The sequence below is a fragment of the Gopherus flavomarginatus genome, chromosome 21 (genome assembly GCF_025201925.1).
Source record: "Gopherus flavomarginatus isolate rGopFla2 chromosome 21, rGopFla2.mat.asm, whole genome shotgun sequence".
Classification (NCBI taxonomy): domain Eukaryota; kingdom Metazoa; phylum Chordata; order Testudines; family Testudinidae; genus Gopherus; species Gopherus flavomarginatus.
This window is the reverse complement of record NC_066637.1, coordinates 20362538-20389659: the sequence shown is the minus strand read 5'-3', so window position 1 is coordinate 20389659 and position 27122 is coordinate 20362538. Positions and strand designations below refer to the sequence as shown.

Here is a 27122-nt window from a genome sequence, read left to right as displayed (position 1 = left end):
GCTCACCTGAAGTATTTCCTGGAAGAAGCAGTTCCTATCTATTACAGGGTGTCACTGAGTCCCCAGGCGATGCTCTGGAACTGCTCCCCACCAAGCCAGTCAGGACTTTGGGGAGCCTCGTCTCCCTTGGAGCAGACTGTCTCCAAGGCAAGAAGCTCACACGTCTTCACCTCCTGGGTCTCTCTTTGGAGCATTCAGCATCCTCTGCCCTTCCGTGCGCTTCCCACAGTGAGTCCGCCCAGGTGGGGTCCTGGGGAAGCCAGAAGATCCTGCACCGCCACTTCGCAGTCAGACGTGACTCTTAGCCAGCCAGTAAAACAGAGGTTTATTCGATGACAGGAACAGGGTCTAAAACAGAGCTTGTAGGTACAGTGAACGGTACCCCTCGGCCGGGTCCATTTTGGGGGGCAGTGAGCCAGACACCCAAGTCTGTTCTTCACTCCTCGTCCCCAGCCAGCGCCAGACTGACATCCTCTCCAGCCCCTTCTTTCTGGCCTTTGCCTTTTTCCCGGGCCAGAAGGTCACCTGACCTCTTTGTCTCCAACACCTTCAGTTGGCACCTTTGCAGAGGAGGGGCCCAGGCCATCAGTTGCTAGGAGACAGAGTGCCAGGCATTTATGTGCACTGGCCCTTTGCTCTGCAGCAATCACACACCCTTATAACAGCACCTGGATACTTAGGAACTGCATAGGGGACACTGAGGCACCAACACAGTATTCAGAGAAAACATTAAGAACATTCCGTTTGTCACACAGGGTCAAAATATGGCTGCCGTCACACAGAGGTATTAGTGGTGGTGGAGGTGAGAAGAGGGCCAAGAAGTCCTTTCCCTGCTCCAAACACTCCTATTCATGTGGAACCCATAATGTTGCTGCTGCCTAAATACCCTGATGGCAAACAGGTAGGGGCAGGAGGCATTGCCAGCTGTACTGAGACCCCAGAGGAGCCACACACTGTGTGGTGTATATGCTGTACAGGTGTGGGCAACCCTTAATCCCCAGTGCTCCTGGTGGAGAGGATCAGTTCTTCAGGATAGGTGCATCAGCTATTACCCAAGATAATCAGGGATGCATCCCCATGCTGAGGGTGTCCCTAAACCTCAGACTGCCAGATGCTGGGAGCAGGGCCGGCTCTAGGTTTTTTGCCACCCCAAGCAAAAAAAAGAAAAAAAAACCCTGAGAGGGCAACTGCTGAAGCAAAAAAAAAAAAAAAAAACCCTCTGAGAGCACAAGTGCCGCCCCTGGAATTGCACTGCCCCAAGCACATGCTTGGTTTGCTGGTGCCTAGAGCCAGTCCTGGCTGGGATTGGATGAAGGGATGGATCACTCAGTGATTGCCTGTTCTGTTTATTCCCTCTGAAGCACCTGGCACTGGCCACTGTCAGAAGAGCAGGTACTGGGCTAGATGAACTATTGGTCTAACCCACTACAGCAGTTCTAATGTTTAGCAAAAATTACAGTCGATTTTTGCCTTTGAGAAGGATGTCACATGAAATAGGATACTGCCTTCATTGACTAATTGAGAATCAAGTTCTACACACAAGCAATGGCATGCGGAAAAACACTAACGGCTGGATTTAGAAGCAAAATAACAGTCGCAAAAGGCAATCACCATCTGTGGATTGAATGAAAACAAAGTTCCGAGACCTGGTCAGAAATTCAGTCAGACTGGAAGTCAGATGATCCAACAGAATAAACTTCTGCTCTAAAAATCATACGAAAAAGTTAAATTAAAAATTCCAAATTGGAAATCACAGTAAAAAACAATACCAGAAACACATATGTCATTGCTAAAACTACTAGTGAACACGTACTTATACATATTTTCAAAGAGTATTTGTTGATAAAATATAAATTAACTAGCACGATGACATGCCTCTGCACAATATCAAAGCTAAATGATGAAGTGCTAAGAGTAATTCAGGGAATCCCAGCAGCAGCAAACACAAATTTGTGAACTGCTATGAGACTTTATGCAGTCAGATCAGGGCTGGCCTTACCATGAGGCGAACTGAAGCTGCCGCCTCAGGTGCCAGACTGTGGGGGGGACGCCAATAGGCCCCAGAGTGTAGAAAATTGTGTCTGCTGCTGGTGCATATGTATTCTCTCTGCTCAAGATGCACAGAGATGGTGGAGTAATGTGCTAGAGGCAGGAGGGCACAGGAGGCATAACAGGCAGGCAGAAGAAAAGGTGAGAGGAATAACAGAAAGCATCAGAAGCTGCAGGGAGAGAGAGGAGGAGGAGGACCCTCTTATGTACCTCTCGAGCACCCCAGGAGTCTGGACTGATTCACAGCAGCTTCTCAGGGAGCTTCCTGTTTCCTGCTGCTTCCCTGAACCCACTTGAGGAGAACAGGCAGTCAGCTAAAGCAGTAGGAGTCAGCTAGGCCCTTAAGATGCTGATATCTTCCCTCACTCAGGCCCTGCTACCAGCCTGCTTATTTGTCCCCTTCAATTAAGTGTTGAGAGCCACTATAGCAGGCACAAAACAGCAATCATGAGTGAAAGAAGAAAACGCCCCTCTGGGGCAGCATTCAGAAAAAGAAAGCAAGCAAAGGAAGCTTTTCTATCTAAGCAGGAAGGAGCTCTCCTGAGATACATAGACACAAATGTTCACGCTGAGCCTTCCGGCCCCAGTGAGGATGGGAGTGGTGAGGAGATGCCTGATCTTCCAGTTAGTCAGAGTGCAGGTGACCTGGCAGCTACTGCAGCATCCACATCTCCATCTCAAATGGATGTAACCATGCACATTCCTGAAGAAAAGTGTAGATCAGAGAAGAGTGTGGTGGAGGCGCAAGAAACAGCTGCTGCTGAGTTTAGTTCCTTAAGTTTAGATGATCCAGGACTGTGGACCCACTTGAGCAGTAGCCTAACGGACTTCCTTGTACTGCATGGGCCACAGCAAGTGAAAAACATCATGTTCCCCAAAGACAATGAAAATAGAAGTTTCCATCCAACACATTACTAGCATGAAATACTCAATGGTGACGAAGTGGAGATGCCATGGCTTATGTACTCAAAAACCCAGAATGCTGCATACTGTCTTTGTTGCAAACTCTTCCAGTCTAATGTTCCAGCCACATTAGGTTCTACAGGAACAGAGGACTGGAAAAATCTGGCAAGCCGTGAGAAGGCAGCAAATCACCAGAGAGCTTTCCATAGGTGGCAAGAGCTTGAGATGAGACTAAGGTTAAAGGCCACCATAGATGATCAGCATCAAGAGAAGATTGCATCAGAGTCTCTTTACTGGCAACATGTTCTGAAAAGGCTCACTGCCATTGTGAGAATGCTTGCTACCCAAAACCTAGCACTGCGTGGCAGTTCAGATCAGCTGTATGTGACGAACAATGGAAATGCCCTTAAAATTGTGGAGCTGATGGCTGAGTTGATGCTGTACTCCAGGAGTATCTAAGAAGAGTCACCACCCAAGAAATGTACACACACCACTACCTTGGAAAAACAATTCAAAATGAGATCATACAGTTACTGGCAACAAAAGTCAAACAGAAGATTGTGGCAGATCAGAAGTCATCAAGATATTACTCTGTTATTCTGGACTGTACACCTGACATCAGTCATACAGAACAAATGACTTGAATGGTGTGTTTTGTAACAACAGAACCTAGTGAAAATGTTCCTGCAATGGTGACTGTTCGAGAGCATTTTCTATAATTTATTGACATTGATACTACAGGAACTGGTATGACAAATGTGCTTTTTAAAAAGCTGGAAGATATGGGAATTGCAATAGCTGACATGAGAGGTCAGGGCTACGATAATGGTGCCAAGATGAGAGGGAAGAGCAGAGGAGTGCAGACACGGATCCAAGAGTTAAACCCTCGAGGTTTTTCTGTTCCATGCAGTTCTCATTCATTGAACTTGGTGGTCAGTGATGCAACATCAGCATCTACGGAGGCTGCTGAATTTTTTAATGTAATTCAAAGCATCTATGTATTTTTCTCTGCATCAACTCATTGATGGAAAATTTTGAAGCAACATCTAGGAACTTCCTCTCGGACACTGAAACCACTGAGTGCTACATGATGGGAAAGTCAAGTGGAGGCGATAAAGCCTATCAAACATCAAATTGGGAAGACAGATGATGCCATAGTTGCCATTATGGAGGATAATGCTATGACAGGAAAGGTTCATGGGAGAACAGTGGCAGAGAGAAATGGAATCACCAGAAACATACATAACTTCAAATTTCTGTGTGGCTTAGTGTTGTGGCATGACATACTGTTTAAAATAAATGTTGTAGGCAAGAGACTCCAAGGTGTTGACCTTGATATATCTGGAGCGATGGAACAGTCATAACTACAGTTTTACAGGTCAGATGAGGGATTTCAAAATGTCCTGAAGAGTGCACAGAAGTTGGCAGAGGATCTTCACACTGAAGCTATTTTCCCACCCATTCAAGAATACAAGAGTCACCAAAGAAGACGACATTTTGATGACGAGGCATGGGATAATCCCATAAGAAGCCCCAAACAATTCAAAGTTGAATTCTCTAACCAGGTGCTAGATTGTACAATACAGTCAGCTGAAGGTTTCATGCAGCTCAAGGAACACAGCAGTATATTTGGGATGTTGTACAATATTCCAAAACTCCTCACTATACCTGAAGAAGACCTACACCAGCAATGCAGGGCACTAGAGACAGTGCTGACATGCGCGATATTGATGCAAGTGACCTAGGTGATGAACTGAAAGCCCTTTCAAGATACATTTCAGCAGGATCAACTCCAAAGGCTGTTCTGGAATATATGTGCACGAATAAGATGACCACCCTCTTTTCAAATGCTTCCGTTGCTCTGCGCATACTTCTAACACTTCCTATAACAGTTGCCAGTGGAGAACGCTTCTTCTCCAAGCTGAAGTTAATAAAAACACATCTACACTCCACAATGACACAGGAGAGGCTGGTCGGCCTTGCAACCATCTCAATAGAGCATGAGCTGGCCCAGACTGTGGACCTTCAGGAAGCAGTTCAAATCTTTGCAACCAAGGGAGGGAAAGCACCACTTTGACTATTCGAACAGATCTGAATGCCGGGGTTTACTGTGCAGACAAGAAAAGTTACATTTGCTGTTCAGGCATTTGAACGTTACATGTTACTTAAAATTTTTGAACAAGGCATTTTAAGTTGTTAGTTCTCCTTCACTGGGGTAGGTAGCAGAGCAGTGCCATGAGAGGAGTAGAAGGGGAAGAAGGTAGAATTGAGACCTTTCAAAGTTTTGGCCCAAGCGAGGGGGCATGGGGGCATCATTTGAGCTTCCCACCTCAGGTGCCAAAATGTTGTGGCTGGTGCTGAGTCAGAGACACTGATAAGACATTGTTTGTTTTGAGTAAAATATTTCACTGAATGAGGCCTGGGGCAGCACCTCAGTCGGTGACATCAGACAAAGAGGAGCAGCGGAGACGAGGCACTGGGGTGCCTGGGCCTCTGAGCAGCCAGGCAGGGAAGTCCATGCTGGGAGCTGCTGTCTGTGGGAGGGGAAATAAAAAGCCCCTCTGCCCGCCCCCATTTCTTGCACGTACTGCTGTCTCAGCCAGCGGGTAACTGCCTGCCCCCTCTGCCACCCTCCGGCACAGCCTCCGCCCCCACCCCTGATTTTGCCCTTCAGACCCATCCTAACCCTGCTCCAGCTGCTGACACTCCCCCCCCCGGGGCTATTCCCGCCCAATTCTCAGACCCTGCCCCCTCCCTCTCTCCCTTTGCACTCCGGCCAAGAGGCAGCAGCGTCACCAGATGTTACTGCGCGTGCGCAGTGCTCCCCGCCTAGCAAATGCCTGCAGCTTTTCGCACCAGGCGGCTCCCTCCGCAGCGACACCTCCCCCCCGGCCGGAGCACGTGTTGCCGCGCATGCGCGTGTCTGGGGCAGGCTCGCCATGTTGCCGAGGGAGGCCGGTGGCCGCGTTCTGGTTCCGGTTCCGGGGGGGGGTCGCCATGGCCGTGCTGGCCGCCAACCCCAACAACCCCGTGGTCTTCTTCGATGTCAGCATCGGCGGGCAGGTGGCGGCTGGGCCACTGCGGCGCCCGGGCCGCGAGTAGAGGGGGAGGGGCCGGGTGCGGGGGCTCGGGCCGGGGGAAGGAGGGGCCGCGCGGGGGAAGGTGCGGGGGCTCGGGCCGGAGTAGAGGGGGAGGGGCCGGGTGCGGAGGCTCAGGCCCAGTAGAGGGGGAGGGGCCGGGTGCGGGGGCTCGGGCCGGGGGAAGGAGGGGCCGCGCGGGGGAAGGTGCGGGGGCTCGGGCCGGAGTAGAGGGGGAGGGGCCGGGTGCGGGGGCTCGGGCCGGGGGAAGGAGGGGCCGCGCGGGGGAAGGTGCGGGGGCTCGGGCCGGAGTAGAGGGGGGGCGCGCGGGGGAAGGTGCGGGGGCTCGGGCCGGAGTAGAGGGGGAGGGGCCGGGTGCGGAGGCTCAGGCCCAGTAGAGGGGGAGGGGCCGGGTGCGGGGGCTCGGGCCGGGGGAAGGAGGGGCCGCGCGGGGGAAGGTGCGGGGGCTCGGGCCGGAGTAGAGGGGGAGGGGCCGGGTGCGGGGGCTCGGGCGGGGGAAGGGGTGGGGTTTGTAGCGCTTAGGCGTGCAGGGCCTGGCGCTGATGCTCTCTGTCCCCCAGGAGATCGGCCGCATGAAGGTGGAGCTGTTCGCTGACGTTGTGCCCAAAACGGCGGAGAATTTCAGGTAGCCTGTGGCACTTTATTCCCACTGAGGCAACCCAGTGCCTGGGGGTGGTCACGCAGCGGCTCATGGTAGGACAGCCCCTACCTGACCATCCCTCCCTGTAGTGGGGCAGCCCTGCACTACATGGTGCCCAGGGTGTCTGACTGGGAAGAGATTTTAGGGGTGGTTGTGCACTGAGCTTCTGCCAAGGCACATGCAGCAGATTGCACAGGATCAGCCGTCTTTAACATTTGCTTTCATCAGCAAGGAAATTGTTAACGGTGTTGATAATTAAACTGTCGTCATTAGATTTCAGAGCCAATATCCCATTCAGATGAGAGGGGTAGTTCACATTCTCAAAGCTAGGTTTCAGGCTCTCTGTAGACCCAGCCAGATATCGCTGCATCAGTTACACTCCAGTTATGTTTTAAGATGTCTTTATATTATTCAAGACTAGAGGTTTAAATTAAACTAAATCTTAGAATCTGGAGCGCAGGGTGCACCTTCTGGACTAAAAGTACCTGCTTGCTGGGCTGCTAGAAGCCAGACCAACGTTACCTCTGGCCATTTTTTTTTTTCACCTCTAGGAAATCCTACTCTGAGCATCTGTTTTCTCCTGTCCACCACCTGCTTTCATTGAGTAACATTCTGGGGAGGGTGAGAATAGTCATGAGTTTGTCTAAATTCTTCTCCTCAGACATTCATAATTTCCTCTGAACTTTTACTTTTAGCTGGTCCCCTAAAGGTAATGGGTAGGGTTAAGATTCTTATCCCCCACATCAAGTCTCCATATTGGAAATAGCCTAGCAGATGTGGTGGCCTTACTGTTGTATCTGCCCATCACCACCAGATTTCATGCTAATCTCCTTGAGATTCAGTCCGCAAAGTGAGCAAAACTCAGCTGTACATTCAGACTGGCTAGACTTTTACTAGTTCCTAAGGAAGGAGTGCCTGACGCAAGCAGCTACTCCCGCATGCTCAGAAAAGAGCAGTGAGTCAACCATTCCTGCTTAGGAGATGTGTGCATGACTCAGAAACCCAGCAGCCCACTCTGTTCATGTGTGCCCCTTCCTCCCATAGCACCTCAGCACACGAAAGAGATGGCAGCTTACTGACTTGGCCCCCTGCTTGCTTACCTCTTGCTGAAGGGTGTCCTGCACACCAGACAACCCAGTCCCTCAAAATGAGCAAGTGTATCCTCGTCCATCACAGACCTCCACAAAGTGCTGCCCTGTTCCATTTCTGCCTCTTACAAACCCCAGTATCCGTCTGATCCTATCCCTCTCCCAGCTGCAGAAACAAACCTGGAGAGCTGAAAGTTACTAACAGCTCTTGATGGCACCTGCTTCTAGAGACAGTGTCATTTATTCCTTCTGACAATGGACATCCCTGCTATTCCTCTTCTGTGAAATATTCAGTGGGTAATAATTTGTGTCCTTGATTTTCAAATAACTTTTCAAAGTGACTCACTCACTGCTGTGTTTGTTGTTTTTTCTTCTCAGGCAATTTTGTACAGGTGAATTCAGGTATGTAGGATCAGTTTCTGCTTCCTTTTAAGCAATAAGTTCACACAAGCAGGGGGAGTTATGGACAGACAGTAGGAAATAGATGTACTTGTTCTTAACCTCCTGCCAATGATGGTCTTGTTACCTACATGAATGCAAAATGAAGACTCTTGGAAAAAACTCTGTTGACATCAAAAATATTTATGCTGTTTGTCAGACTCAGTTGGCTATAAACTGCAATATTGCCAAACAAGCTGCCCTCCCAAGCAGTATAAGAGGTAAGCATGTCAGGGCAGCACATAGGAGTTGATCTCCTCAGCTTGGAGCTCTTGGGACTAAAGAATTCTGGGGGTTTTCATGTTGTGACATGCAGGAACTGCCAATGCCCTTTCTTTTTCTTGTAGGAAAGATGGTGTTCCGATAGGTTACAAAGGGAGCACTTTCCACAGGTAAATACTTTCCTTCTAATGCTTAAAACAGCTTGGTGAACTACAGGCATTCTGGAGCCCTCTTTTAAAGGACTTCTTGAAACGAAGAGGCATGCTGTACACATCAAAAAATAGTAGCTCTGCATTTTTGTTTTCCTTCTGTATCCTCTGTCTTGCACGTATCATTTGGGTGACTGTCTGCTGTAGTTCTTGCTGGCCCTTCTGTTGTACTCACAGAGAGAAACCACAGCCTTCTAGGTGCCTTTGACCCAATATACAGGCAGTACCTACTCCTTTCTCTGCCTCTCTTGATCAGGGTTCAGTTCCCTTTGAGTACATCACCAGATCTAATAGCCAAAGGCCGCAATTTGTTTTAGCTTAAACAATGGGAATTCTATATTGGTTGATTACAGAATGTATGTGTTTGCAAATCCTGATGCATTTTCACTGTTGTGGGGAATATCTCTGTTTTTCACTGACATATTAAGCTTCCCAAGAAGTTTTTTCAGAAAAAAGTAACTTTTTTTTTTTTTTATTACTTTAGAGTCATTAAGGATTTCATGATACAGGGAGGTGACTTTGTAAACGTAGGTACTTTATGTTCTTTTCCTTTCTTAAAGGATGTGGTGTGTTGCTCTCTTTTCTTGGTATATATTCATCTGTTTTCTATTCACTATTTCTCTTATGAGAAGATATTACTTGAGAAGCTTCACTGGTGTTTTCCTACTCTCTGCACTGGAATAAATTGGAATGTGCTAGGAAACGTGTCTGGGAACTGGGCAAAATGTTTTCTCCGCAGCAACTGGAACAGCATTAGCTAAATCATCATGTATTTCTGACATGCAAAAATTCCCTTTCCTTGGGTGAGAGGTGCCAGGCTCTTCTGCCGCAATGACTGTCCTCTGCAAAGGGGGGTTTCCGTGGCCTGCTGGAGGTGCCTCTGACCCTGGGAGAGTTCATTCCACATAACACCAATGTTTTCCATCCTCTTTTCTGCAGAAGTAACATACTGTTCTGGTATAATTTATAAATTGTTTTGAGGCCTGAATGCTTGCAGTTAGGGCGAGTAAAAGCTACCTCAGTATGGCTGGAACTTCAGCAAAATTATAATCTCTGCTTCCCATAAGCACCTCATCTGAGGCCTCACGGACAGACATCCATTAGAAAAACCAGCAGAGGGGATCACTTCTTTGTTCTTAAAACAGCTGAGGCTAGCCCTCAACCCTGAGCCTTCCTCCAATTCCCGCTTTCCACCATGCTTACCCTTCATCATCTCCACCTCTGCCTCATTTGTCACCTGTGACCCTTTTAAACTTCCCACCCACACCTTCCCGTCTCTCCTCCCTTCTGTTTCCTCCAGAATGTCTGCTGCGTCTAAGGGCATGGCTACACTGGAAACTTAAAATTGCTTTCGGGGGAATTCTCCTGTGGCAGCGCTTTGAAGTGCAAGTGTGGTCGTGCATGAGCTCTGGGATAGAGTTCTCCCAGCGCTCCTGGTAATCCACCTCCATGAGGGGATTAGCTCTAAGCGCTGGGAGCCTGTTTACACTAGAGCTTTAAAGCGCTCTGACTTGCTGCGCCCAGGGGAGTGATTTTTTCACACCCCTGAACCAGCAAATTAGAGCGCTATAAAATGTAAGTGTAGACAAGCCCTAAAATGATCCACTCACTACCATCCATAACCTCTTGTCTCCTGGCTCTCAAACCTGGACTCCACCTCCCACTTGATACCATCTGTCGTTGCTCTCCTGTAGTTTCATGTGGCAATGGGAGCGAGTCTCTGGCTAGTATGAGGAAGGCGGGCGAGGTAGCAAGGGCTGAATCATAGTTACTTTTAGAACATTGGCTCCTGGTTTCCTTACTCTAAAATGTTCAGATGTTTTCTAGTCTAACATTCTTGTTAACACTGGTTTTCACATGGAAATATGTTCTGAACTGGAACTGTGATTTAACAAAGTGATTTGTTTGGGAATTTTAAATATATGCTACAGAATTCACTTTTATTGAGGTGGGATTGAACACCTGCCTTTCTCTTTATACAGGGAGATGGTACTGGAGTAGCTAGTATATACCGGGGCCCCTTTGCAGATGAAAACTTCAAACTCAGACATTCTGCTCCTGGGCTGTTGTCTATGGTAAGTATAAGAAGACAAAATAGTAGGACTAAAATGGCTCTATGCTCCTTTGTGGAGATATTCTTAGCTTACTTCCTGGCTCACAGAAGTCTCCTACCTTGCAGAATGTCTGAAAAATTTCAGAATGTCTGAAAAATGCTCATTTAGGGCCAGATTCTGCTACTCTTAGTCATGTTGAGCAGTATTTTACTCTGTAAGTAGCTCCCATTGACTTCAGTGGAACCATTAATGGTATAAGGTGCTAATGAACATGACTCAAGGTAGCAGTCCAGTCAATAATTTACCCTTATCTATTAGAATTGTTGAGGTAGGTTTAATTTGCTCTGCTTGTAGAATTATTTGGTCTTACACATTTTCGCACTCCAGTAAGTCTTTCTTCTCTACCCACTAATCGTTATTAAACATCACCCCAACTAATGTTGAGTCAGGGAATTGAATAGTTATAGAAATAGTGTTTGAATCTTGTATAATATATGCTCCAGGCTTCATTTCATATAAACAGCCACCATCATGAGGTATGTAGGTTGGAACATACAAAATGCCATGCTGGTCCAGACGAATGATCTATCTAGTGAAGTATGTTGTCACCAACTAGCTATTTCTATCTAGTGAAGTATGTTGTCACCAACTAGCTATAATGGACAGTTGTGCTGGAACATGACTGGGCAGAACCCCAGATAGTCTGTGATTCTGAAGCTGGACAATTTGTTGCAGAATTCTCCTTTCTCAGTGTTAATTTAAGTAACCTGTTTCTGGGCCACTGCCTGGCTGCAAAGAGAACCTCAAAAACATGAACAAAGTATAATTGATGCAGTGATATCTTCCTGAGACAGCCTGAAATGACAGCTTTGAGAAGTGTGAACACCTTGCAGAGCCCTGTTAACTCCAAACCTGTAGAGGGCTACATAAATTTCATCATTAACTGTTTCACTGCTGATTATTTTAGCAGAGACATCCAGCTAACCTGTTTATCTGATAATCCTAAATGCCCTTCCCAACTGCAGAAAGCCATAACTGTCCCTTACACAGATCCCTAAATTTTCAGCTTCACCTGACACAATTTCTATGATGCAGTAAGTGTCGTCAATACAAAGAACATACCCTTCCCCCAAGAACATAGTGTGATGTTATGGATCTCAACTCAGTATTAAGCTGGCTCCAAAGCTCTTATAGAGCCACAGAAGAATCTCTGTGATTCAGCTGGCTGCACACACTCACAAATAACAAAAGAATGGCCATACTGGGTCAGACTAAAGGTCCATCTAGCCCAGTCGCCTGTCTTCTGACAGTGGCCAATGCCAGGTGCCCCAGAAGGAATGAACAGAACAGGGAATAATCAAGTGATCCATTCCCTATCACCCATTCCTAGCTTCTGTCAGACAGGCTCAGGACACCATTCCTGTCCATCCTGGCTAATCGCCATTGATGAACCTATCCTCCATGAATTTATCTAGTTCTTTCTTAAACCCTGTTATAGCTTGGCCTTCACTACATCCTCTGGCAAGGAGTGCCACAGGTTGACTGTGTGTTATGTGAAAAAATACTTTCTTTTGTTTGTTTTAAACCTGCTGCCTGTGTAATTTCAAATAACACTTCCTTATTTACTTTCTCCACACCAGTCATGATTTTATAGACTTTTATCATATCCCCCCTTAGTCATCTCTTTTCCAAGCTGAAAAGTCCCAGTCTTGTTAATCTCTCCTCATACAGCAGCCGTTCCATACCCCTAATCATTTTTGTTGCCCTTTTCTGAACCTTTTCCAAGTCTAATATATCTTTTTTTGAGATGGGGCGACCACATCTGCATGCAGTATTCAAGATGTGGGTGTATCCTGGATTTATACAGAGGCAATATATTTTCTATCTTATTATCAGGCCTGCACAACTCATAAGCGGCGAGGGTCACATTACTCCAAAGAAAACAGCTGAGGGCCGAAACCCCCCGGCCCCGCAGAAACACCCCGCCCCAGGGCCGCCCAGCCCTGCAGAAACAAACTCTCCTTCTCTAGCGCCACCTCACCAAAACAGCTGTGGGCCAAAAAGGAAGGTTGGGGGTGGGGAGGTGTTACTTTATTTTAAATCAACCAGGAGCTCCCAGCTGAAGAGATGGCTGGGAGCTCTCATGGTCAAATTAAAGGGCCCGGGGCTCCGGTGGCTGGGGGAACCTGGCAGGGCCGGCTCTAGGTTTTTTGCTGCCCCAAGCAAAAAAAAATTTGGCTGCCCCCAGTCCCAGCCCTGGGCTCCCCGCTGTACCCCCCTGCTGCCCCAGTCCTGGGCTCTCCCCCACCCCGCCACTCCAGCCCTGGGCTTCCCCCTTTCCTCCCCACCAGTGCCTTCCACCCACCCCGCTTTGCCCCAGTCCTGGGCTCCCCCCCACACACCTCCTGCCACCCCAGCCCTGGGTCACTGGTAATTCCCAGAGCGGGGTCATTCAGCAGGAATTTTGGACATGCACAAAACACGGACAGGATTGATTCCCATATGGTTACAGAGCTGCAGTAAAGTGGAACAATTTTCAGCTTGTGTGATAGGAGGATATCTGGATGCATATTATAAGACTGTCCTCCATAAATGAGGAAAAGTTGAGGTGCCTTTATTATTCTTTTGTTCCACTCTTTGTTTCTTTGGGGAATTTGCCAATGCAATATCACTGTCTTCCTTTTAAACAAACAAGGCAATGGCTGTTGAAAATAGCAGTTCCAGTCCTGATAAGCATTTCTTGCTCAATTTTATCCTCCTTTTTCTACAGCAAGTTACAGTGGATCAGTATATTTGATTTGGGAGAAATGAAGTAACAGCTGCCCAAACTGAGCTTGAGCACTCCTGAATTTTGAGGTGTTCAAATCTGGAAGGCAGGGGCTGGGGGAGGGGGGCTGTGGGCTCCGCGGGGGAGCAGGGCAGCAACGTGTCTGGAGCTGCACGGAGCCAGACACGCTGGTCTGAGTGGCATGGTAAGGGGGCTGGGGGTTGGAGAAGGGGTAGGGGGTTCCGGGAGGCAGTCAAGGGACAAGAAGCAGGGGGGGTTGGATGGGGCGGAGGTTCGGGGGGGTAGTCAGGGGACAGGCAGCAGTTGGATAGGCATGGGAGTCCCAGGAGTTTTATCAGGGGACAGGTGGGGGTGGGGTCCTGGGGGGAAGTTGGGGGGGTCTCAGGAGGGGGCAGTTGGGGACAAGGACCAGCGGTGCTTAGATAGGGGGTGGGGGTCCTGGGGGGGCAGTTGGGGCAGAGGTCCGGGGAGGGGGCAATCAGCGACCGCTGGCCAGGATTCAGAGGGCTCTGGACTGCCCATTGCTGCGGGGAGCCCTGAGCCCTTTAAATCCCAGACGTGGCTGGGAAACTGTGGGCAGCCCAGAGCCCTTTGACTCCCGAACGCGGCTAGGATTTAAAGGGCTCTGGGCACCCCGTGGCTGCGAGCAGCCTAGATCCCTTTGATTCCCTGCTGCGGCAGAGATTCAAAGGGCTCTGGGCTGCCCACAGAGTGCCCCGTGCGGGGGATTTAGAATCCCCCCGCGGGCCGCACAGTGAGGCTCCGCAGGCCGCATGTTGTGCAGGCCTGTTATTATCTATTCCTTTCTTAGTGATGCCCAACGTTCTGTTGGCTTTTTTGACTGCCACTGCACATTGTGTGGATGTTTTCAGAGAACTATCCGCAGATCAGATTCAGATGATCTGTTATTGCTCAGCAAGGGCTCTGAGGTCACAGTCAGTCCCCATCATAGCACTTGGTACTTCTTGCTTTTTTCTTTGCTCCACATATTGTGGCGCTAATATAAACTTTAGAATCTAGTCCAGGAGTGACAGCTCGCTCTCATTTCAGGCGTCTCTGGCTTGAGATGTTCTATTCCCTAATTTTTTTGTGTGTTTTGTTTTTGCATTTTCAATCAGGCAAACAGTGGTCCAAGTACAAACGGGTGTCAGTTCTTCATCACGTGTTCCAAATGTGACTGGCTGGATGGGAAGCACGTTGTGTTTGGTGAGCAGCTGCAGTACAGTGTGATATCCTGATCATTTACCCCTTCTGGTGCAACTACATGGTTTTTGTTGTCGTTTCCCATTAACCTTATGCAAGTGGAGTCAGAGCTTCTATGGAAATCTGCCTCGAAACCTGCCGCTATTGTGAAAGCAGTAATAAATCAGCCAGCTAATGATGACTTGTCTGAGGGAAAGATGGGGAGAACTGATGCTTATTTTGTGTGTCGTGGTGAACTAGCAGTGACACTAGAGTTTGCATACTGTAATTTTACAAAGGCACACGTTTTGTGTCATAGACTATAAGATTCACGGGCGGGCCTGTGTCATCTTATTACTGAACTAATGTATAATATTGGGTCCTCCAGGCACCATGCAATATAAATATTTGATAATAGCCATTTTTGCTGTTCACAAACAACACAAACTGCATCTCCATCAGTGGGATTGTTTCTAATAATACAGAGAGGGCTGTGTCTCAGTCTGATTTCCATGCAGGCTCTATCTGCTGGGAAAATGCACATTGCCTGTCCTGAAGATACAGACACCAGCCCCATGTCTGGGAAGGTTGTACTTGTATTATTTATGAACCCTTTATCAGATCTATAACAACCCCAAAGGCAGGGCCGTCCTTAGGCATATGCAGAATACGCAGGTGTGTAGGGCACCAGAAATTTGGGGCATCAAATTTCGTGGTGCTCTAAGCAGCTGCATGCTGCGTATACGGAGCTGGCTCCAGTGGCCAGTCCCAGGCCCCCTGCTCTGCCTCCGCCTTGCCCCCATTCAACCCCGTCCTCCAAGCCCCACCTCTTCCCACCCCTGCTCTGCCCTCACCCCACCTCCATTCCACCCCTCCCCTGAGCGACGTGGCCCACGGGATTAGCAGGGGTTCTGGAGCCGGCAGAAAGGGTCGGGCCCACACTTACCAGTGGCAGCGGCGAGAAGTAGAGCGACCCGGCCCCAGCCCGTTCTGCCAGCTCCCAGCCGCCACTGCTGTGAGTGTGGGGGTGGGCCTGACCCCTCCCTTCAAGCCCCCTCCCCCAAGCAACAGGGCAGGGAGCTGGGGGAGTGGAGCAGGCTGAGGCTGGGTCACTCTGCTTCCCGCTGCCACTGGTGTCCAATAGTTATAAATGGGTGAGACACATCACTGGGGCAAAGAATGATGCATGGAGAGGTAGCCAAGTCCAAAGCAAAGAAATCTCAGGGGTATGAGAAATTAAAGTATCATCTGTACTTGACAATCTAGGACTACAGAAAAGGTGAATAAGTTCAGTATAGAACTGCTACTAGTAAATATTCTTTTCCCTTACAGGTAAAATCGTTGATGGGCTCCTTGTCATGAGAAAAATTGAGGTAAGTTTAGTTCCCCGTCCTGTTCAGGAATGTGCATGCTAGATAGACGCACGTGGCAGTAATCCGGGCTTCATGTTCCCTCCCTGTCCATGTGCAGGATAGTGATGTAACAGTAGTGCCAGGGAGCTTCTTGCAGGGGTTGTGCCCTCTGCAGTGAGGGAGTCCGTCCTGTAGATTTACTTAGCAAGACACAGGGAGTTCTGTGCTGTGCAGTTGGAGTAGCCAGTCAGTGACTGGGGAAGCTTGTCCAGATGGGTTTGGTTGTGGCACAGAGTCGTTTCTGGAAACCTGTTTGATTTACAAGTTGAGAACAGGAATGTAAGGGAGACTGGTTCTGTGATATTGCATGGTAATGTGAAGGGGATGATAAATTCCCAAAGTTCTTCAGTTGAAATCTAATCAACGCCTTCTAATAATCAATATTAAACAAGGTTTCCAAATGGTTTCCAGGTGCTGCAGATACACCCATCTGTTGATCAGTGAATTCCGTATTTAAATGGTGTGTGGCTAATAAACATACAGGGCCTGTTAATATACTCTTGTAAAGTGTCAGTGTACCTCTGTGGTGGATGGCTGAACAGACAGAGCACCCCTGGCATTCTGCTTTCTGATTGGGTGCTTGAGTGCAAAGAGTGGATCCCAGAGCTGAGCCAAGAATAGTGTGTGAATGCTAATCCAGAGGGGGAAAAAACATTACAGAGCTGACAACAGCTCTGCTAAAGCCTTATGTTAACCTTTGCCAAGAAGGTCTCATGGTGGGAATCATACAGCACAATTCCTTTATTACTAGCTCTGTTTTAAGAAAATCACTGGGTAGGTGACTTTTGTTAAAATTTTCTGTAGCTGTACAGAAAGTGTAAACTTTCCCTGATCACCTTGTCTGATTGCAGTAAATTGGAGGTGTAGCCAACACAGAAGAGACCAAAACTGCCACGTAGTTTAGAGTTGTTATAACCAGGGCTGGAGACCAGAAGGAGATTCGTCTTCCAGTGTTTCCCACCAGAAGTACTTTAATAAACAAAAGGAGGATAACTGTGTGTCTCTTTTGTAGGATGCCCATGATGGGCATAGTAGAAAGGAATTAAGTGACACACACAAAGAGCATTAGCCCAAGTCCAGAATGATGTGTGATTTCTGAGGATGCACCTTTGGAACCCTTACTGAATAGCTCCCCCTTCTGTACAAATGTGGGGTTGCTTTTCTCTTTAAAATGACACTAATTACAGTATCAAAGACCTAAAGCCAAAGAAATCTCAAGTGACATGATCCATATTGCATCTCACTGGAAGCTACATGTATCTTTGCTGCCTCGCTTTGTTCCCCATTTGTGAGGTCGGAGTCTCCCATGTCTCACACCTCTGCAGTAAAGAGGCAGTTAGCTGGCTCTAGGGAACGGTCCAAGGACATTGCTGCAGGAGAGAAGAGCAAATGAAAGAGCAGCAGTCATGAGTCAGACATAGTCCAAGTGCAGTTCCTCCATATTCGTGAGGCTCAGTTAGCACGAGTCTCTTATCCAGCCTCAAAATAGCTTGTGACTCCCACTAACTTGCTGTGTATTTATACCTTGTAACCCTGTGGATTTTTTGTCCCCCTAGAATGTACCTACTGGTCCAAATAACAAACCCAAACTGCCAGTGGTCATCTCACAGTGTGGTGAAATGTAGAGCAATGAACGCAGAAATCTCGGTAGGTCTGTCAGCCTTCATCAGTTTGGCTGAGAAACTATCTGATAAGAGGTGATTGTGATTGAAACCCATCTGTCACTGCCTTGACGTTCACAATTTGCGGTTCTGCCAGCTTGCAAAGAGAGAAGAGTTTCATATTCTGTGGGAGGTGCAAGTAAACCTAAAAGCCCAAGAAAGTAACTGCTGGAAGAATAGAGGATTCTGTATTTCCTAATTCAAGGCAGCTTTGGCATTGTCCCTCCTGGGGCTTTATGTGTTGTGAAGTTGAAGCACTTGCTGTCAGGATGGGGAGGGGTCTTGTCAGCTCCTGAAAGTCAGGTTGCTGACACACGGTACATCCTCTCTTCTGACTACAGAAGGTACCATTCTCCTGATCCATGGTCAGGTGTTTCTAGCACTTACTATGCTCTTGGCCACCTTGGCTTGCTCACATAGTCGTTGGTACTTAAGGTCATAGACAGCACCAGAGACCTTGTATTAAAGTATAGTGCTGTCTTCCTCACTCATCCAGCTACTTCATCCCAGACAAAAAGCGTTTCAACATGTGTGCGCAGATTGCAGCATGTCAATCTGCAACTTGACTTGAAAATTAATTTGCCAAACATCTTTTTTTTTTTGTTAGTCTTTTAGCCACCGACTTTCAGATTTTAATAAGCAGCTAGTGGCATGGAGGCACTGCATACTATTCCTCTCCACTCATATCATCTACAAGATGAACGGAACTGCTTTCTGAAAACAAGCTAAGCCCAAATCATTCCCAAAATACCTGCATAGAGACAACACAAGGAAGGGTTTAGATCCACAGTGCTTTGCAGACATTTAGGACCCGATCCTGGAAGGTGCTGAGTGCCCTCAGCCCCTTAGAGAAGGCATTCAGTGCTTTACAGGGTCAGGCCCTCAGTAAATGAAGCCTCTGTGGTAGGTAAGTAATATAATTCTGTGCTGCTTCCTCTCCCCAGTTCGTAGTTTCTGTTAGCTGAGTAGTTGTGCTAAGACGATGAACAGTGAAATCATTAATAATGTTGATGCTGAAATTGCCATCTTGAGGTTTCAGCTCCTCCACTGGGCTGATGTGTGGAGCACGCTTCACTCAGAGGCGGGCGTTAAGTTGCTTACAGACTTGGGCAGGCGTTTACACTCTGCTCACAGTTTTCAAAGCTGCTTTTGCAGCTGTGGTGGCTGGGAGCATAATTTGTAAATGAAAGCTGAGATTATGCTGCAGATTCCATGGCCCCAGGATTGTGGCATTCCCATGTCCCTAATAGGGACTAGCTGAGATACAGCTACAGGCACTGTGGCTCAGCTGAGTCCCACTGCACAGCAATGTAACCCGGAGCACGAGTGCCAAATTTCTTAGCTGTTTCTTTTCCATCCCTTCAGCTGTTCTTCTTGGGGATCAGTTAGTCAGAGGATTCTGTGAACTCTGACATGGCTGTTACTATTACTGATCTTCTTTCTCCTCCCACTTCCAGGTAGTCACTGGTCCCTCGTTACCCATCACTGTGGCTGCTGCCCCAGTCTTTTCCTGCAGGCCATATCTGTGCTGCTGGCACGTCTACAGAAGTTTCTGATATTCAGGATGTACAACTTTAAAAAAAAAAGATGTTCCAGTGTAAATAAAGCATTTTGTTAAATGTCTGTGCAGTGTTCAGTTAGACTATTTCAGATGTGCTTTATTTTTTTTTGGCAGGTGAATGTACTTTGAGTACTGAATAAAAGGTAACCAAATATCTAATTATCTCTGTTTATTTTGCTTGACAATTTGTGTGTTAATTTTTCCATAACCACAATTTCCTTTTTTTTTTTTTAAATAAGTTCTCTATGGTTGGGCTATTCTTTTTCCAGTGAGAAGCTAACAGCCGAGAGCTATTAGCAGAAGAGAGATTAATTAATTTCCCTTTTTGTGACCCTTTCCATGAGGAAGCCCCAGGAGGATTACCAAGGGATCATTTGGTAATAAATATCCAGCAATTTGTGATATTTGGTTACAGCTTGCATCCCAATACCCTCAAATGACCAGACATGGCCACCATATAAGCATAACTCGTCTTTCACCACAATTTCTTCAACATTTATCCCCATTCCATCTCCTTCCCCCCCAACCCCCCCAATCTGGCTGGCATGAGGTATCATTGAAACAGCATCTTAAGGAAATTGTATTTTATTGTGCCTGACACTGAGGTTGCTGGTCCTCTTTCCACATCAAATCACATACCTCGTGGTAAATTGGCTATCCGTATCCTTTTCCCGGTGTGTCATACAGGGACACTTATTTATTAGGAAAGCTGTCTGCAAGAATTGATGTTATAATTTTTTTGCTTCCTAATTGACTGGATGCCAATACTTCTATTAAAATTAGCTTTCTGTATAAAACAGGTTGTCTAGAAAGTTGAGAAACGCAATGCCCAACTTGAAAGTACTGGTACCAGGGGAAAGTGGTCCAGTTAACATTAATTTTGATCCTTAAATAAGTTTCTTTACTGAATAGCTGGTCAACTGTGTGTATTCCTTGGTTCTCCCAGTCTTTGAAGCTCTCCAGTTTGCAATTTGGATAAAGTTCTGGATTATTTGCAATGGGTGTCATTGGTGAGGAAGAAGAGTTTAGCTTATCTCTAGTGCTATCCCAAGCCCATAGAGTAGCCTTCACTAAAGAGTTGGGGGAGGCATAGCTCAGTGGTTTGAGCATTGGCCTGCTAAACCCAGGGTTGTGAGCCCAATCCTGTGGGGGGACATTTAGGGATCTGGGGCAAAAAAAAAAATAGTTGGGGATTAGTCCTGCTTTGAGTAGCGGATTGGACTAGATACCTCCTGAGGTCTCTTCCAACCCTGATATTCTATGTGTGTAAATTTCTGGAGTGGATGATTTTTTTTTAATCATGGTAACTAGCGATGTTTACACTACTGCAATTTTTTTATTCAATAAAAAAACAGTGTTGGTAGGGTTAGAGCACCCCCAATCCACTACTGCTTTGAACTGTCTTAATATTATCATAAATTATTTGGAACAGCCATTCCACCCTGTGTAATGGGTCTGTATAAATGATCTATTCTCACTCTTTTCTTATTCTATATGAAGTCTAATTACATCCTCTGTATTCCTGCTAGTGTTTTATCTGGAACAATCAAAGATTTTGAAACTAGAAAGATATCTTGGCAGAATATTCAGTTTGACTGTGGCTACTCTTTCCAACCAAAAAATGGCATACTTCCACCAGCCCCTCAGATCTTTTTTCATTAGCTGAAGTAGAGGTTTGACATTTAAATCATAGTGCTCCTCTAGGTTGAAATTTGAATTCCCAAGTATCTTATAGAATTTGTTGCCCATTTGTACCCAAATGTTTCTTGGGGAAGTGACTTTTCAGTGTCCGGAAATTTTATAGTTAGCATTTCAGATTTGACATAATTTACTTTAAACCTAGATGCTTTCCCAAAATCCTAGATTATTTTGGAAACTAATTTTAGGGAAATATTTGGTTTAGATAAGAAAATATTGCATCATGTACATACAATGCCATTTTCTGATTTGTTCCTGAAAGTTCTGTTCCTGTTACAAATCCATTGTTCCTTATCCTCTGTGCAAAAGACTCCATGGTCAGTGAAAAAGTAAAGGAAACAATGGATATTCCTGCCTGCTCCCTCTGTGTAATTCAAAAGGGGAGAGTTCACCTCATTAACTGGCACAGCAGCTTTTGGACTAATGTAAAGAGCAGAGATCTATTTAATGAACTGGAGGCCAGAGTCTGTATGGGACAGGACACAAAACAGAAAGTTCCCCTCAAAGGCTTTCACTGCATCTAGCGATAACGAAAAACTGATTTTTTAATTTTTTTTTTTTTTAAATCTGGCATTATAGAGCCCTAGAAATGTAGGGCTGGGGATGATTTTAAGTACTGTCTGAATATTGTCTGCCATTTGTCTATCCTTAATGAATCCAGTTTGATCCTGATTTATGTAAGCTGGGAACATAGACTGTAAATGGCTAGCAGGTATTTTTCAATTAACCAGTTGTTTTAAACATGTACTACGTTGATTCTGTATCTTTCCAGTTTCTTAATCAAAATGTTGTGCCATACCAAGTCAAATGCTTTAGAGAAGACTATATATATTACATCAATAGTATGACTTTTATCAACCAAACCTGTTATCTGTCATAAAAAGCTATCAAGTTCATGTGCCAGAATCTATTTTCCATAAACCCATGTTGATTAGCATTAATTATATTGCCCTCCTTTAATTAATGGAGTTTATATCAGTCATTCCATTATTTTGCCTGGCATCACTGTCAGCTGCCAAACCTGTAATTATCCAGGTCATCCTATTTATCCATTTATTTGGTAGTGCGCTCTCTCTCGTCTGTAGAACATTGCCTACCTCTGTGGTCCAGGGTGACAAGAAGCCTGAATCAGCAAAAATGTGGAACATCCCACAAAATTCAGCAGTAATAAGGATTGGAAAGTTCACAGGAAGAACAGCTGCCAGTGGAAGAGAAGGCTTGAATTCACTGACCTATTTTTTTCAATATGATACATATTGCACTTGAGTCTCTGCAGTGAAAATGGTGTTGCCTGAAATCTCTCTGTGCCACCACAGGATAAAACAGTTGATGACCAGTACAAAACAGAAGGCAAAACTGGATGCTGGTGTCAGATTCTGGGGTACAATCCAGACCGGCGAGGGAGTCTGTCACCATCCACCTCACAAACTTGGGTGCCTCATGAAGCTTTGCTGTTGTAGCTCCCAACCTGGCCACTCACAACCAGCCAAAATGCATGCAGGTCAGACCCTGAGTGTCTTTCTATAGCTGCAGCCTTGGTCCGGTATCTCTGACCCCAGCAGCCTGTCAGCAACACTCTAGCCACGCAGCCTTGGGTACTATTGGTAGGGAGACCCCAACACACTCCCAGTACCAAGTTTTCCCAAAAATGTGTGTTCTGCACAGCCCAGCCCTCTCCTGGACAGTTCAGATATTAAGATCTGTTGCCCCTGTAAGGAGTCACTTGACAAAAGAAGATTGGATTTTAAGTGAAATCACAGAGCCGAGAAAGTTAAAAATAGTTACAAGCAGAAAAAAGTGAAAATGCGTCTAAAACTTTATCGAGCAAGTTCTGGTGCAAGGCTCTGTTTCAGATGACCTTTCTCACCCCCAGTGTTCCTGGAAGATGGTGACTGACCCTTTCCTTGGTCAGGATCTCTCCCAGAGACTGCAAGGGGCTGGTGTCGTCGTCTTCTTAAGTGAAAGAGAAAAGTCAGGGTTCTGCCCCTTCTTTTATAGTCCAGTGAACCTTGGGGGGTTACCATTCAAAGTTAGGTTTACTCAAGCAGTAAAGAAGTTGACATGGAGTCTGGTGGTGAAGGGAAGGCTCTCTGTGCCTTTTCTTCCCCACCTGTGTTTGCTGAAATGCAAATTTGCTGTCTCTCCTGCCATCTCCTCCCCCTGCTGTCTCAGGACCTGGTTTACTACTTACATGTAAACTGAGGTAAACACACACTCCTTTGTTTTAGGATAGGCCTGTTTTAACAACTTTTGCATAGGCAGGGTTTTGGACGTATGCTAACAACATCACACTGGGGGATTTCATAGTATTACATATAATGTTGCTACACACATTTCACTATGAAACTATTGACCAGTGAGTTATTAGTTTTCAAATGATACCGCACAAGGCATATTTTGCACAAAGATTATTACAATAGCCATGTAGGGTGTGAATACAGAGGTGCTTTTGGTCATAGCTGGTTGGTAAAAAATGCTCCTCCATCAGATCTCAAGGAAGATAACCAAGTACAATCCTGGTTTTTAAAATCCTCTATGCAAGGAGTGAGTATCAACTGATGGGAAATTAGTGTTCAATTAAATATTCCCTGTACCGCAACAAATTGAAAGGGCCAAGTCTGTGCTAGTCAGCCAGAGCCAGTAACACACTATCATCTTGGACCCAAGACAATTTCTCTTGAAGAAGGGAATTCTCACATCTTAGACTGAACTGGTTACACAACATTCTCCTGGATCAACTGTCCCAAGATGACTGTTATGGGGCTCCTGGGGTGCAACCTGAACTGTGGGATCGCTGAGCCCTCTGTCCCACATAAGAACGACCTTAGTGGGTGAGACCAAAGCAGAGGCGCCAACTTTTCAAAGTGCTGGGGTGCTCAACCCTTTCCCCCAAGCCCCACCCACACCCTGGTTCTTCCTGCCCCTGCTCTACCCCCACCCCGCCTCTTCACACCCAGTTCCACTCCCTCTCTTAAGAGTGCTGCATCCTGCCTCCTCCCCCAGCACACCATGAACCAGCTGTTTGTGGTGGGTGGGAGGAGGAGGCGGTGCTGGCAGGGGGTCAGCACCCACCATTTTTTCCCCATGGGTGCTCCGGCCCTGAACTCATGAACCAACAATAGAGATGCCACAGCCAATTCCCCCCAGCTTCTCAGCCTTGTAACCCAGAACTGTACCATCTTGCCCTAGTCAGAAGCCTGACCAGTGTAAGTTCATTACCAAGTCTGTCCCCCCTCGATATGGACAGGACACACACTAGCCTTTGTAACTGGGCAGAGATTTCCCAAGCACTTCCACCAAAACACACTGTTTTAGGTCAAATATAAAACAGATTTATTAACTACAGAGATAGATTTTAATGATTATAAGTAGTAAGTGTAGTTTCCCCCCTTGGTTAAGCATTCTCCATTGTCTCCGTGCTCTTTCTGAGACGTCTTCATTGTATACAATTCCTGGGATAGTGGCTTCTCTTTAATGGGCCATCAGCATATCTGGCTACTCCACTGTTGTACCTGAAAGGCTGGTTGTGGGTGTTCTCAACCTCAGAACATATTTCAGTAGCACACATATACCAAAACTTTGTAACTCCACACACAATATCACATAAAATCCAATAGGATATTGATGGTCAACAGATCAAGACTTTTAAAATTATACCTCACAAGGCATACTTTGTACAAAACAAATCATAAATAAATGACAGTGGTGAATATGGGGGTTCCAGAGTGCTGATTTGAGGTACAGAGTGCCACAATGACCTTTTCTGCACTTGTCAAATGACTCCTGACTTGCACATGATCACAGACTTGTCTATTGATATCTCAGAGACAGAGACTTGCTGTAATTGTACAGGCCAGTGCCTGAGAGATTAACTGAAGAGAATGAGTATGCTGAAAATCCCTCATTGTTGGTGTGGTTTGAGAATCTCTCCCAAGTATAACCAGAATAATGGGATTTTCAAAAGCACTATTGAAAATCCATGTCACATAGGGTAAAACTTTCAAAAATGCTTAAGTGATTTAGAAGTCTACATTCAATTTTCAAAAATGACTCAGGTAGTTAGGGCTAGATCCACAAAGGATGTAGACACCCAACTACCTCTTTAGGCACCTAAATCCAACATCTAGTTGCCAATGACCATCTAACCCAATGACCTTCTCAAGAGCACTGTTCAGCTGTTGGCTAAACCTGTAGGACCCTAGAAGTCCCTGGGGTTCCACTGACGGGCATGCACAGAACTGCCTAAGCCTTTACGCTGCCAAATGCCTAATAAGCTGCTCTGCAGCTCTTGCCTTAGCCCCAGTGGGATTCTCAAACTAGGTGTTAGGGGGTTTATTCCTTCACCCTCCCACTTCCCTGGTCCTTCTCGCATGAACAGAGAGCAACAATACCCGAAATCCAAAGGCGCAAACAATTTGATGTTTATTGGGGTGAACTTCCAGCATGATTCCAGTTTCCTTCCTCAGTGTCCCCCTTCCCAGCTCTGACACCACAGAGCCTTGCCTGTGTCCCTGTTCCTGTTCCCATCCCCTGTTCCCATTCCCCCTTTAGCAAAACATGATCCCAGTTCCCCCCCTTACTTCCTGATTGACTGTAGACTACATAGTAAAACCTGAGTTTTGCTTAGCTATTCCTTAACTAATTATTTTACTGAAATTTAACTAACCAATCCTAACATATTGTAACATGGTTATTTAACTAATTATATTCCACCACCTTTATTGGTTTACACCCAACAAAATTAATTATACAGCAGACAGAAACAATTACAGAACCCACCAGAGACCATGCAAATAAACAAACAAAACAATATAGAAGTGAGGATTTCACAACTACATCTATACAGACATAACGGTTTTCCAGCCGTATCTATTGATAAGGGAGTTCTGGCCAGACAGGATGCGATCAAACTAAGTTTCCTTTTACATTTTCTAGGTTCTTCTCTTTCTCTGGAGGTGATAGGAATATCAGGACAGGATTGTATTCCTAACAGCCCAGTAGCACCTTATTTCAATGTGACTAGTTTGGAATGTGAGGATGTGACCATACACTTCCCAGCTTATGGCTGCCTAACTACATCTTACCTGAAGGCCTTAGCCTGTCACAGTAAGAGAAGGCCATTACAGAGACAGTGATTTTGATTCTTTCTTTTATACCTCTATAACCAGCTAAGTGATAAGAATACACTTAAATTCTTGAAGTATAGGCCTGAATATCTATATCCTAACACTAGGTCTTCCCCCACCTATCTCCCTAGCAGGGGTCTAATCTGATAGGCCTGTCTGAGCCCAGGATCTGGTGCTGCATAGACCGGTGGAATAGTTCCAACTGGAGAGATTGAGAGAGCCCCACCCCAACATTCCTCATAGCCTGGTGGTTTGGGACCCCCCTTGCAGTGGGAGACGGGTTCAAGTCCCTGTTCCAAATCAGGCAGAGTGTCTCATCCTAGGGGAGTGCTCTGACCACTGGGCTATTGGATTTCAGGGTGCAGCAGGGTGTGTCTGTGTTTAATGGTGGTTAAAGGAGCTGGTTTATCTGACCTTTGATGGGTTCTCCCACAGGAATGACAATGGCCACCCCGTAGAAAGAGGGAAGGGGGCAAAATAAAATAAATAAATAAAACACTCCAGGGTCAACTAATTCCAGTGAGGGGACACAGAGATTGGAACACAGGCACAACTGAAGCATGCCAGCGGCAGGGCACCAAGCAGTGAACCTCAATCAATATCCACTGCTTTAAAATGTGCCCAGGGAATCAGGCTCTGATACTCTGAGGAATTCTGCCCGAATGCATGTTTGAATAAGGACAAGGGAACTGCTTCACAGACGGCTTTCCTTTGAAAAAGCTTTCTCTGGCTAATGCAAGGAGTTAGTTCACAAGACAACCCCTGGACTTAGTGGGGTCTCAAATGAGGTAACCAAAAAAACCCAACACCTCAGGTGTGGGTGAAAGTGTAGTCACAACTTAAGACAGCTCTTGATGGTGTAAACAAAGGCCAGAACTCATAATGGAGAAGATGGTCCTGTGACAGCATTTCCCTCTCACAGGAAAAAAGGGTCAGCATTAGGTGTCTCTGTGAACTGTCAGAAACACACCGGTTCTCAGTTCTATGAAGCAA

At 46.4% G+C, this 27122-nt stretch overlaps 1 protein-coding gene across 7 annotated transcripts; it reads left to right on the top strand.

Annotated features, from left to right (window-relative positions):
* The first annotated feature begins 5863 nt into the window (after positions 1–5863).
* On the top strand, positions 5864–21944 carry PPIH (peptidylprolyl isomerase H). 7 transcript variants are annotated; one of them, XR_007770708.1, is made up of 10 exons: positions 5864–6015; positions 6611–6675; positions 8157–8180; positions 8564–8608; positions 9132–9174; positions 10630–10722; positions 14608–14695; positions 15190–15258; positions 16004–16044; positions 19202–19261. XR_007770708.1 is itself a non-coding variant. In XM_050931280.1 (10 exons), exons 1-9 carry the CDS (start codon positions 5866–5868, stop codon positions 19432–19434), a joined length of 564 nt encoding a protein of 187 aa, XP_050787237.1. In that variant the 5' UTR covers positions 5864–5865; the 3' UTR covers positions 19435–19448; positions 19575–21944. The 7 variants fall into 7 exon arrangements, 4 of the variants coding, with proteins under 4 accessions (XP_050787237.1, XP_050787234.1, XP_050787235.1 ...); XR_007770707.1 differs by lacking the exon at positions 19202–19261 and adding an exon at positions 17640–17691; XM_050931280.1 differs by lacking the exons at positions 15190–15258; positions 19202–19261 and adding exons at positions 19420–19448; positions 19575–21944.
* The last annotated feature ends 5178 nt before the right edge of the window (positions 21945–27122 follow it).

What these genes read in the sequence shown, in the direction of transcription:
- PPIH (XM_050931277.1), top strand. Translation starts at nt 5,866, where the DNA reads ATGCGCGTGTCTGGGGCAGGCTCGCCATGTTGCCGAGGGAGGCCGGTG. An exon ending in TTTTGTACAGGTGAATTCAG is followed by an intron (nt 8,181 to 8,563) that starts GTATGTAGGATC and finishes TTTTTCTTGTAG; the next exon opens with GAAAGATGGTGTTCCGATAG. An exon ending in TGGGAAGCACGTTGTGTTTG is followed by an intron (nt 14,696 to 16,003) that starts GTGAGCAGCTGC and finishes TTTCCCTTACAG; the next exon opens with GTAAAATCGTTGATGGGCTC.